Raw genomic sequence first — 13,675 nt, 5'->3', positions numbered from 1 at the left:
TTGCCTCCAGGCTAAACCTCACACATAATCAAAGAGTTGGTTGTTTCAGAGGGTATTCTCTGCAAAAGCAAATGATCTGCTACTGCCTGCCTAAATCAGAAAGCCTGAGCAGTTTTAAGCATGAGAAATTGCTGCCTGGGTCTAAACAATGAATTTAAATAATTGTGAGGTATGTTCACTCCTCCTGTGATTTTTATGAAAACAGCTCCTGAATACCTGGCCTGAATATGAACGATAATTGCAAGATTATGTTCTGGTTGGTAATTTTATTAGGGTCATAACAACAGAGCAAAATTAGTCTGGTGTCTTCTCTTTTTGCATTTTTCCTCTGCTGAAGAAAAATAATTTTCTTAGCTCTCTCTCTTCAGAAGCTGGGTAGGAACAGTAGAAACAGTGTTTGCTCCTTCCACTGGTGCTACCTGACAACCAGGATGAGGAACAAGAATGATGGAATTTGTTACAGATGATGCTCCATGGCTACATTCTATTTTGTGCATTACAATCTCTTGGCCATTGAAAAATCAACAACAAACCAAACCCCCACAAAAACTGACTGTGAATTGAAAAAACTTGCATATTTTGGAAGTGGACTGAGTATTATTGTAATAGACCCTGAAAGGACTAGGCTTTTATTTAAACTACCTCACTTCTGCAGAATGGGATCCCTCAAACCAATGTATAAGAGCAGAATTTCCTACGGATCTGCAAAATGGCCTTGCAGGAAAGAAAATACTACTAAGCAAACGGAAGAAATGTGAGTGACAAATTTGATCTATTCGATGTATTTTAAGACTATTCTTCTGGAAGAAAATTAATGAAATTTACTTTTTGAAGTTTAGAAGCATTTCCAAGTTCTTCCAAGAATCTGAGCCCACCAAAATTACTCTGTCCCTTGCAGAAGTAAGTACCTACGTTTGAAAGTTACTGTGATTAAGTATTATTTTGAAAAAGCATGGATTTTCAGTATTTTCTACTGTCATATACTTTCTAGAAAGAGGAACTACCAAAGTAGTAGTTTATACGACTACTCTAGTAGTATAGTAGACCTCTAGTGTTTTCACTAAGAATGTAAAAAAACATTAATTGGTGCTAATTTTACTTGTATCTCTCTTCTTTCTTCCATGACAGAAAACTATTCATCATTAAATAAATATATACAATGCATTAATTTTCAATTATGTTTCCTTCTGGGATTTCCACCTTAGATTATACTGCTTATAGAAAACAATAATTTAAAAAAAATTGAAAAAAATCAGAGAATAGATTGAATCTCAGCTGATAACCAGATGTATATAACACATACATTTTCAAAGACCATATCAGTGAAACACTATTGCCTGCTTATCCAGAAATAAGCCCATTCTCTGCAGCTGGCAGTAAATTAATCTGTTTTCAGGAGACTCCGAAAAAATCAGTTTTCTCTCTCTTTCTTCCTGTCTCTTCTGAATTTAGAAATATGGGACATATTATTAAATGATGTTTGACAGAGAAGAGAAATATTTTTACATGTTTGACAAAATTATTACTTGCTATGATGGAATTTTCTACCTCTGCATGTGTTGAAGTTATATTGACTGCATGTTATTACATACAATTATAGTAAGAAACCAAAAATAATTAATTCAAAGAATTTGCTGCGCAACACCGTTACAAAATAATTATGGTCTCCATTCACCATATAGTATTATTACAGGCCTTAAAAGATGCTGCATTGGCTGTGCCTTACAAAATGAGATTTTAATTTTAAGGCTCAGACCAAAGACTAGTTACAATTCTGCATGCAGTATTAGCTGAAATTTATCAGGTGCTAAACGCTTAAATGCAGATAGCTATGATAAATCAGCTGCCCGGAAATATCTGGTGGTTAATAATTGGATAACCAATCTAATTATCTAGAGAGAATGGTGACTGTTTTGTTGAGGTGATAATTATGCATCTTTACTATTAGGAAATTTCCAACTGTGGAGAGCTGATGTGGATAATTAAAATATGTTGGTATTTTAAATATATATTGCTTTTAAAATATAATACATCCTTTGCACAAAGCAGGATGAACTTAATATGAGATGGCACTCAGTTGTTTTTGCGGTATCTATATATTTTTTATAAAAAATCTTGACTTGTCTTGTTTTTTTAAGTCTGAACCTTTCAAAACTTTTCTGCATGAAGTTAATTTGACGCATTTTCAGTGGTGGATATTTACCAAAACTCTTGTCTCTGATATTAAAGTCTTCCAGGCACTTTGAGCATTTGCATGACTTCTTTTTTGTACTAAACCTGCATGAGCATGAACACTATATAACATGAAAAGGAAAGAAAGTCCAGATACCTCTTGGTCTTGTTTATGTTGAATATGAACACAAACCCCAAAAAGTGTGGAAATAACATTTCTGGAGAGAAGTATCCTGTTCCCTTACAGACTGTCACTTAGCATTATGCACTAACAGATATCTCAGCCTTTGCTAAGGATTTTATCTTCATCACTAAGAGGCCAAGAAAGACAACACAAATATCAAATTCAATTTTGTATTTTAGTCCAAAATCACAATATTGCATTCAATTATTCTTATCTGAATAGACTCTATTCTTGATAAATTTTTACTCTTGAATGCTACCATTAGAGACGGTAGCATTTCATTAAAGATGTTACTATGTCTTCATTGCCAAATTACACCCCTGCCTTGCACGTGGAGTAAAGGAGAGTGGGTATTTCTTCTTTGCTACACACTTTGCATAGGAAGAATAATAAATGGAATTGTCTTTACCAAGGGAATACAGCAGTTGCTCTCTCCCTGCATTTGAGACATGAAGGACAACAGCAAGAGCTGGGATCTGCTTCTCTGGCTGCTTTCTGAGGGTGGGGGGAAAAATGCAACAATTAATCAACCAATTTTCCTTTGTGGGATCTCTTATGGGACGATTGCAGCCCTGCACGTACACTCAGAGCTCAAAAACCTGTGGTAGTCTTGACATCATAGGTTGCCACATTTCACGTTCCCTTCCCTTGCCAAAACAATTAGCAATGGAAAAGCACCAAGAAGTCGTACACTTAGGCACAGCAAAATGAAAAAGCTTAATTAGGTCCTGCAGGCAGCATAATGAGAATGTGGAAACAAATCTCTGTTACAGAAGATAGATGAATGGAAGGCTGGTGTGCAGGATCAAGCCATCTGGAGACAGCCAAAAGTAATTTAGATTGGTGTTTTGACAAACTCTGGCAGCAAGAGCTATTAAGGGCACCCATGTGTTTGTTTAATAGTGGTTGTCAGCATTTCTTCTGCAAACATTACTGTATTTTAAAAGCCTGGTAGTTGCAGCTGTCTGGGCTAAAACTTCAGATCCAGATTCTGGCACAAGAACTCATTCTCTGTAAAAAAGAACTCCCCAGTTTGTGGGACTAGGAGGAACACCTCTTTTATGTGGTACCAAGGAGGTGGATGTTGGCTTGGGCTCCTCCTTAGAACATGGTAGTCTAACCTTCTGATGCTTTCCTTGGGGGTGGAGGAAATACAGAAGTAAAAGGCAAAAGTAGCACACAGGGAATACTTTTGAGAGGTTTTATCTATCTTCCTTATTATGAACTTGCATAAAAGAATTCGAGTACATTACAGGGAAACTTCTGAAAGGTTCTGGAAAAAAGCAAAGTCTATTTGCCCATATTAGAATTCCCAAGAGATATCAATTTTAGGGGCAAAGTTGTATACAATAATTATGTGGACATAATGTGGATTTACATAGTGGCCACCAATCTGCTCATATGGAAACAAACCCAAACCCAAAATGCAATACCTCCTCCTAGTCAAATAAGCTAAAATTGCCAGCAGTGTTCTTAAGATCATGATAAGAAAGAGGATTTATCATTTTGTGGCAAATAATATAACTGCTAAGATTGCATTTTTGTTTCCTGGATTTTTGTACTTAGAACTTTGCTCCTCAACTAAAATGTCATGCAAGTTCCTTTTTCAATCTTAAAGTTGATATTTTCAAATAACCATTTCATTATGAGAGTGGAGGCCCCAAAAAGCCAACTTAATAGGATAAGTTACAAATTGGAATAATGAAAGTTATTAATAGAAGGGACTGAATTTGATAATAGATTTGGACATTTCAAAGCATGCAAAACAAGAGCAATGTACCCTCCACACCCTCTCCAAATATTTTCCAATAATTTTGATTTGGTAGAAAGTAGAAACAGCAAGCAATAAATCCAAAATATATTCAAACAAACCAGAGTTACTTTATGCTACAGAAACCAAGACATATATCAGTCCTGATGAAGCTAATTTGTTGAGCTCTTTTGATCATAAATTACATGCTTTACTTCGCACTTCAGAGTTTGAAGCTGACTTCTAGTTCTGCAGTTAGAACAACAATTTGGAAGTTACTGATAATTACATGGTAGAGCTAACCTTTAAACAGATATTTTGTTTTTGTCTTCAGTTTGTATTCTTGATAGCACAAAGTATGGTGTGAACAAAGGAAGATGAGAGTAAAGACACACAAAAAAGACACTTCTGAAGGAAAACAGGGAGGGAGAATATTAGGACACTTTGGAAAGTTTTTAAGAAAGAAGCTGAAAGGAAAACTGTGCATGAAAAGTGAAATTCAGACTCAGAAGTAAAATACAGATAATTACCACTAATACATATGTTAGTCTACATTTTATAGAAGAATGATATTTCTTTATAATATGACAATTTTTTAAATAATTTTTAAAGTATGATGAGTTATCATTTTAATATATAGAACATATAACTATTTAAGTGACTATAAAGGCTATGGCTGAAATATGCAAATCAGTGCAGTGTTTTATAGTCAGGCTAAAATGTGATTTTTGTTCTATTTCATAAATTTGATTTTATTTCTGTTATTGAAGTACCGCAATTTTTTAAAGGGCATTATCAATTACTTTTTCATGGATTAGACAAGTAGTATAGATGATATTTAGAATGGTTTCTGAATAAAGTCAGTGAAAATAAATTAATAAACCAGCTACTTTTTAATGCTACATTTAACTCCTGTATGTAGTTTAGTGTCAATTTTGTTTAGTCAATAAAGGAAAAACATACTTAACTTCTTTTTGAGAAGGAATTGTCTGCTGACTTTATTGACTAAAAGCTGCATTTGATAAGCCTAAGTATCATAAATAACCATAATGTTGAAATAGGATTCTTATGCTCAACGTAATCTCATAAATTATATTGTATGGTTGTTAAATATATAAATATCCATGAAAATATACATATTCTCACTTACCCAACGGACAGGAAAGGCTCCTTTGATTCAAGTCTGTCAAGCAAATAAAAAAAATTTTTAAATATAAAAAAATTTTTAAATATAGGTATTTATTGTGTTTAAAAACAATTGTGCAATGAGTTTAAAACAGCCATTCTCAGTGTCAATTTTATTTAATGACACAATTTAGCATGAATAGAAGGACCTGATTCATTTTAGTAAGCACTTTTAATATTCCGCTTTAATTTCCTCTTAACTTGGAAAAAATCCCATTTTCCCAGTGGAACTTTGATCTAGAGATCAAATATCTAAAAAGCAGCACATCTAGGCCCTTTGAATTTCGCAGATTCAGATGACTTGTGTAGATATTTGAATGGAATGTCTAGAGCGAACAAGAAATACTTTGTTCTTTTTGTTGCCCTTTTTTTTTTTTTTTTTTTTTAAATTGGTTTCCAGCACCCTATGCTCATATGACATGATAACTTCATCATTATGAGAACTTCTGTCCCATTTGCCAGAATTGGCCTTGTGCTAGATCTGGGTGTCACTGTTTTGGCAGATCCAGAATCATGCTCGGTTCTAAACCCAGTGGTTCAAAGTGCTCTCCCACTCCCTGCTGTGGCTGCTGTGGCTGTGAGGAGATGCAGCACCTGCACACTGGCAGGAGCCTCTTCTACTGGGAGTTTCCATCCAACCAGGATAGATACAAGAATCCTCATCTGTGTTATCAGGCAGTGTTCCTGCTCTGGTATCTGCAACTGGCTGCCCTTATTTTTTTAGCATGCTCTGACTTAATAGAGTTTACTGATAGCAGCTGCTTGATAGGACCATTAGTATGTGATTTTAGGATCCTTTATAAACATGTTTAAAGCTAATTTGCAGCTGAGTAATTTTGAGTGGTTACGTGATGTACAAAAATGTTCTAATGTGATGATTTCTATGGAGCATAGTGTGTTAGGAAGAGCAGAAAATAAATACCCAGGTCATTAATATTGCTTTGTAGCCTTTAATTAATATATCTTTGGAGCCTCTTTGGAGCCTTCTAAAGAATATCATATGTGGAACTGAACATTTAATTTATGAATCTGAAGCCAATTTAGGCCTGCAATAAAATATTTTAAATATAAATAATTTTAAACAATTACCATTAGTTGTAAACAAAGGTACTTTAAATAATAAATATTTTAGAGAAGAAGCTTCATGAAAGTCCTCTTCGTATAAAATCTGAGTACTGTTGCAGTCATTATTCATTCAGTAAAGGTTTTGTGCAAAAACTTACAAACCAATAGACCAGTTTAATTATTACCATCGTCTAAAATCCAAAACATTGAAAATGCAGTCCCTTTTCTGTTGTCCTAATAACTATAGCTCACCATTCAATTTCTTTCTGGGGTTGAAATCTGTGTGGAACTAGAGAATAGAAGAGGAAGCACTGATGGCTTTGCATATGCCTGGAAGCGCAGTAGAAGCCCAAATCTGCATGTCCTTGAGGTCGGGGCAGTCCCAAGAAACTCTGAACTTGGCATTTTCTGTGCTCAGGCAGTGCTAGCAGAGAGCAATAAAGTGACAGGGCCCTTCATGGCGGGTTTCACCCTTCTCCTGCAGGTTCTAGTGTCATGTTTTGATTTCCTCTTTTTCTGCTTAGTGAAATGAATCAGTCAGGGGAAGCAATCAGTGTTTGGCTCGAGAGATTAACTATAAGCAGGTTGAAGAATGAAAGCTCTAGAACATAAATACTTCATAATATCAAAATTTTGTAATCAAGGGAGACCTAGCACTACCCTGATAGAGGAAATTCTGGTAGATTTTATTTGAAGACAGAGTGTGTGATAGACAAAATACTGTAATTAAAAATCTATTTGAAGTCCGTTCTCAAGCTGGAATTCAATTTGATTTAAATAGTGCTGCCCTAGGTTTGACCTCTCTCTATATTTGACTAAATGGTTTTAGATAATTTGCTGAATTACTTTTAATTAGTGCAAGTGTTCCTATAGTAAAGGAACACAATTATCTGTTTGCCTTTTATTTGGTAATTCAGTATATGGCAAATTAATATAAAGGTTTAAAACTGCAATATAATATGAAATAACATCTTATATAATATTTACTGGTGATGCTTGTCAATAAAAAACACTTCTTACCTTTCTTTTCAACCTAATGTACACTGACTTTTCCAGAGTTTTGAGGAATTCTTGAAAAATTAAATATGACATAGCAAAAAGACTAATTCTGATAAGTTTTGAGAAGGGCTGTCATACACCTCCAGGAAAAATCTTAAAGCAGATGTCTCTGCAAAAACATATTTTTGTGTCCAAGAAATACTAAGCTAGACAGTAAACAAAGTCTTAAAAATGTCTTAATTATGTAGGAGTGGTAGTGAATCAGGAGAGACATCAGAAAAGATCCGTTTGTCAACATGCCAAGGCAATATATCAGTTTGAATGGGATGGAGGGAGGCTAGGCAATAGCAGGACTGGGACATGGCAGAGTGAGGTGGTGCTCCTCTGATTCTCAGCTAAGATTTTCTGAGCTAAGATTTTTCTTAGCTACATGTGATAGATAAGTTTTGCAGGAGGAAAAAAATTTTTACACTATGTCAGTTGCTCAGTTAAAACCAGTCACTGTAAACTGAACAGGCATAGGCAATTGATTACTACCCATTGATATACTACAGTCCTATCACACTGTGTTTAAAAAGAGGACCCTACAAATTTCCCATTTAGTATTATTCCCCTTGCAACCTGTCTTGGATCCCAAAACAAGTTCTACTTTCTTGCAAAATTGTCCTATTAAGATTAGAGGCAAGAATTTTTCTGCATTTGAGGCCTGACCCAAGATACATAAATCTATATAATTACTTGTTAAAAAATCCTCTCCTCTCCTTCCCAAAACTGTGTACAGGACAAAGTTAATAACATTTCTAACAACATCAATGCATTACACAAGCAAATGGATTTTAGCCAAGGATTCTCCAAGGTAATTAATTATGAATCAATATATTCTTCCTCTTGGTGATAATATAATTTCATCTTTAAAGCACTTAGTAGGAAAAACACATGGAATTTAATGAATTTGTTAGGATTCTTATTCTGACCTGTTGAAAAAACAAAACCATCTGCCCTGAATCAGAGAAAGGGGTCAGGAACAAATATTTTTTCAGATGAGTCATCATTTTATGTTACAACCTTCATATCAGAATTCCTGAGGAGGATTATCTGACTGTGTAGCTGGCACCACACATTTTCTGTTTGACTATAAAATGTATGAATAGTGACTGCAGTTTTCAAGGGGGTTGGGAACGTTTTTATTCAAGCCAGATAGGAAAGTCAGGACAACTGTAAAGCATTTTGGTCTTCAGTATAGTGTTAATGTGTATTTAGACTGACTGATGTGGCTGACTTATTTACCTGTCAAATATGTCTTTTTTGCACTGTGCAGTGTTAGGAACCAAAGAATTAGCAGGACCAAAGATTAAGCAGAAATATGTGTAGTGAAAGATTATTCAGATTTATGGCTTACCCTGTTTATCAATGCATTAAATTTTAAAATGAAAAGAACAACCCAAGAGACCTTTCAGAAGAAACTTATGTTTCCATGCACAGTAATCAAACATGGATTCATTTTTCTCTGAATGTTGAGTCTGTGGTTTGAAGTGATTAAAAACCATCTTTCTTCAGAACTTTTTAAGCAGTATTATATATTGTCATCTAATTTCTTTTTAAAGCATTTGCATTGTAAATTTTGCTACCTCCCAATTTTTCCATTCAATGCAAGCAAACCTAATACAATGTCTTAATTTACAGAAGAAATATAATTTCATATAACTTCCACTATCTATTTAGTCTGAAAGAACAGTTGCTGGTGTAAACTAGGTAATCTTTCCTTTCTGGTTTCTGTGATTTAATTTCAATCCAAGATCATTTTTCCTGGACATTGTCAAATAGAATAGGGTAAGAAGCTCATTTTGTCTTCTGAAGCTTCCATAAATATCTTTATAAATGTTGACAAGTTTTATCAAGAAAATGTCATATTCTGGAAAACATAAATGGTAGAATGACTGTATAGAAGGTCTAACCTATCAGAAGTGTTTCAGAAACAGAGGGAATGAAAGAATAATTTACATGTTTATGTCAATTTTTACAATTGTCCCTAACAACTTTAATAAGTTCTATTCCCATCTGGTGGTTGACATTGCAATTGATAACTCAGATTAGAAAAACAACAACCAACTGTTGTTTTCATGAATATTGCATAATGTTACATACTATGTATTAGTTTTTCCAGTACCTCAAGAAGTTGTATTCAACAGCCCTAAATGCTTCTGTTATTTATTGAATTATAAAGATTCTAGCACAAAAGCCGGGGTGGAAACTAGCATACTGCGAGCTCAAACTCTCATTTCTCGGTGCAAACGTAGTCCTTTGATGCGGTAACTGACTTGGTGGATAAATGATAAGTCAGATGATAGGAAACACTTAGTCTCATTTTTAAAGCTCTTGATATTGCCTGTTTTGAGAGTCTCATAATCAAGCTGAGAAAATATAATCCATCCTGAGCATGACCATGAACAAAGAATTATGCCAATGGGAAAGAGAGCCACGTTAAATAAGAGGAACACTCAGTGTTATGATTCATTTAACACTGGTGTGCATAAAATATTTTAATAAAAATGTTACTGCATGTAAAATAGGTAACAAAAAGCTGGTTTTAATCATCCAGTGGAGAGAGTTAAAATATGATTTTTTTTTTTTTATAAATTGAAGAATTAGTATGAATTCAGTGTGATGAAATTTAAAAAAGTAAAGCAGACTGAGAATTTGAGAACAGGAAGTATTTTATACATATATGAAATGAAGGACAACTGTCTGGGTATTGCAAAAAAATCTTTTCAAAAGATGAAGAACTGAGTAACAAGAGAGTGCTAGTTATGGGGATGTATTAAAACATCTGTCCTCAGAGCTGACTGAGAAGTGTCCTTTAATCAGCACATGCTTCCTCTCTTCTAGTCTCAGATCATAGTTAATTGAAGTTCACAACTGAAATATTCAAGGTACTAAAATTAAATTTTACTAATTACTGAAGAATTTATTCAATAAGAAAGCTACTACACTAGTAAGCACTCTCGGGATAAAGAGATTATCAAACAAGACTATCCCTTTGGCTACCAGCCTCTCTCTATGCAGATTTATACATAATCCTTAATAGATGTATTATATATATTTAGTCCCTTATGAAAGTATCACAACACATTATACATTCTGACTGATTAAAAAACCTACTTTTTTTAATAATATTTTGTGACTTTTTTGACTCGGTTAATTATTTAAGATTGAGAATAACTTAGATCACTTCTTGAAGCACCGGCTTTTCTCCAAGTCCATGAGGAAAAAGTTGTACCTAGAAGAAGCTAACTTCCCAAGTCATTTATAGGTGATATGGATTTTACACAGCTTAATTTTTTGTGATAGAGAAAACTGAAATTATAGTTTGTCCCCGTAGGACAACTTGATTTTCTGTCTAGGAATGCTTCTGTTCACCTTTGGGTTTGGTTTGCATTCATGCAGTTTGCATTTGATATGCAACAAGATGGAGGTGCCTTCTTTTCAGTGTTTTGAAGTGAAAGAAATGGAATTTTGGCCCAGAATATATATATATATATATACATACATATATACATATCTATATGTCTGTCTATCTATCTATCTATCTATCTATCTATCTATCTATCTATAAACCATTTTAAGCATTTTACATGTCTGGACAACAGAAAATATGTGCAAGGTTTTTTAATTAATTAAATTAAATTTTATTCTATTTTTAAACAATGCTGCAAAAACACTGACTATTGGTACAGTGCATTTTATGTAGCCAGTTTTACTTAGCACCTAACCCCAGGACAGGGCAGTGCCACAGCACTATCAGTAGGAAAAGATTTTGAGGGAATACTTAGCACAGGATGCTGTTGATAATACCTGATGTCAGCCTGTACTGATTTGTAGCACATATACCACATGTATCAGATGTACATAGCAGATGACCACATTTAGCTAGTTTCCTAGCAAAATGTGTATCTTACATCATTTATAAACATTAAATTCTTGTCATAATTGCAAGTTTCTGGAGCCTCTAGGGTTTTTTACCCCATGGGTAGCTAGGATAGATAACCTTTTCGCCATTAGAAGAACGGAATTAATAATCTGTTTGGGGTTTGAAGTTTGACAGTTGAAAAACTGAGTAAAAGATATCTTCGTACAGGGAGGAAATGCTTTAGAGAGACTGCCTCTTCCCTGGGCTAGATTTCACAGCAGCAAGAGGCTAGGATGAGACTTAAACCTGAATATGCAAAAGTTGGCTTTGATATACTGGTAGAAATGTACATTGTCATAGTGGATATTGAATGCTGTTATAACAAGGGATGGAAGGGTTTTGGGGATGTGGTAGGAAAGGAAGACATGGAGAACTCAGGGGAACTAAAGGTAAAAAGGAAGTGGTTTCCAATAATATTCTTAAATGGGTGGCCTAAATTTTAGGCAGCAAGAAGAGAGGGTAACCTAAAAGTTCTAAGTAATTTAAAAGCTGTATCCTATCTGATTTGACATGTTAGATCTTGCTGTATCCTTCTTTGTGAATCCAAAACTTGCAAAGATAACATGATCAGTGGCATGGATTCTCATAGTTGACTAAATCCTGGTAGTATGTCTGAGGAAAACTAAATTGTAATTTGGAGTGAACTTGATTCAGACTCTACATTTGAAAACTTTCTTAGATAATAATGGATTCCAGTTTCCTCCCATGACAACCAAGGGAAGTCTTCTGTTGCCAAAGCTAAAGCTAAACTGTGTTTAACCCATACATTACTGTGTGATGTTTTCAGTTGTGAAGTAATTCACCCTCAGATTCATAGTGAGATTCTTGCAAGTTTCCCAAACTCAAACAGTGGTCAATTTGGTATCTTTGTTAAAGAAAGTAAAGAAGAAAAAAAAAATGAAGAATAAAGATAACTCCATGCTGCGTCAATTTTTCTTTGCTTTTTCCCATGATTTTTAATAGTTGCTCAATTTTGCAAAAAGCTATACTCTAAACAAAAGACAGAATTTTGAGAAAAATATAATGTTCTAAGTAGTGTGCCTTAGAGATCTGTTCCTTACAGGTTTGATCATTCTTTACATGAAATTGATTTCACCTGACCCTCTTCTGCTGTAAAGCAGGGTAAGAACACTCAGGTCAGTATGTGCTGATCTAAAACCATCTAGAGTGTCTTCTTCAGGGTGGGTTGAACAAAACAGTGTTGACTGATCTAATGCACACAATCAATACTACTTTGCTGCATGGCTATTTGCAGTCACAAAGAGATGAAGGTTAATGTAAGCATTGCCTTTGAGGATCCCAGGGGTAGAGGCTTAATATCCTTTTTCCCTCAATGACACTACTAACACTTTAAAGCAGTTACAGGAGTGTCACTTCTCTAACAATGTAAGATTCATGTTTGTCATGCTGTTTCCTAGAATAATCTAACTCATGCAAATCTGAAAAGGTCAATATACATTTTTAAGTCAATAGGTATTAGAAGATATTCAGTTTTTAGGACTCAAATCACATATGATTATGAATATATATATTTTTTTCAATAAAATCCAATGCTTTTGCCAGAGGTTTTGGGAATACTGGCATGTAATACCAAAAAGGCATGCAATTTGTAACCTATGCTTTAAAGAATAAAATTACATTTGACATTATGAATCAACAGCACTAAGTATCAGTTCTGGGAGGGTGGATTACATATTTTCAAACAGTATGCTTCAAGACTAACAGAATTCACCAAGAAATAAAGCATCATGGCAATTTTATTTTTATAATTCACCGCATAATAATATGTTGCTATTTTCCCTCTGTGTTTCACACAGCCTTCCATGCTATTTGTAATTTTACTTAACAATCCATTTTCTTTCAAATTAAGTATACTTTAAATTTCTTCTTCTAATATAATTCATAAGACTTTAAAATGTGTTACAGTTTCTTGCTTATCCAAACTTCCTTATTTATTCAGAGACTACTAAATTTATAACCCAGCATCATATTTCTGTTGTTCTCTGTCAGCCACTTAAATGGTGCCCTTGCAGTACACCAGCAGCTTCCAGACCAAATTACAGCCTTCTATATAATTAGAGGTGTTACATTATGTGAGAACCAGTGCCTAATTGCACGTCCACTAAGTGGTTCTCTGAAGCACAGCATTCTGCATCTCTGATTACTGAAGCAATTAAGGGTTTACTAAATTCCTGAAAATGAAGAATTCGTCTGTTCATTTGCAATGCCAAGACAGGCCCTTCTCTATTCTCTGTCATGAACCCAAGATTTAATTGGACAGTTTCTGAACAGCAGTGTCTGCAACTCTTGATACTGTTTCCATGATGCCTTCTTCACCAAAACTCAAATGTAG

General features: G+C 34.4%; 1 protein-coding gene across 12 annotated transcripts in view; it reads right to left on the bottom strand.

The window, feature by feature from the left end:
* The window catches only part of RALYL (RALY RNA binding protein like), a 446,384-nt gene that overhangs the window by 128,974 nt on the left and 303,735 nt on the right, over nucleotides 1-13,675 (bottom strand). For 10 of the 12 annotated variants that reach the window (XM_030266375.4, XM_072924794.1, XM_012572063.5 and 7 more), the window contains one exon: nucleotides 5,257-5,289. The exons of the other annotated variants lie outside the window; for them this stretch is intronic. In XM_030266375.4, the coding sequence (XP_030122235.1) occupies nucleotides 5,257-5,289 (33 nt within the window). The remainder of the gene's footprint in view (nucleotides 1-5,256; nucleotides 5,290-13,675) is intronic. 12 annotated transcript variants of the gene reach the window in all.

This window comes from Taeniopygia guttata, chromosome 2 (genome assembly GCF_048771995.1).
Source record: "Taeniopygia guttata chromosome 2, bTaeGut7.mat, whole genome shotgun sequence".
In the NCBI taxonomy this organism is placed as follows: Eukaryota; Metazoa; Chordata; class Aves; order Passeriformes; family Estrildidae; genus Taeniopygia; species Taeniopygia guttata.
The sequence above is the reverse complement of the archived record's forward strand: the minus strand, read 5'-3'. Positions and strand labels throughout refer to the sequence as shown.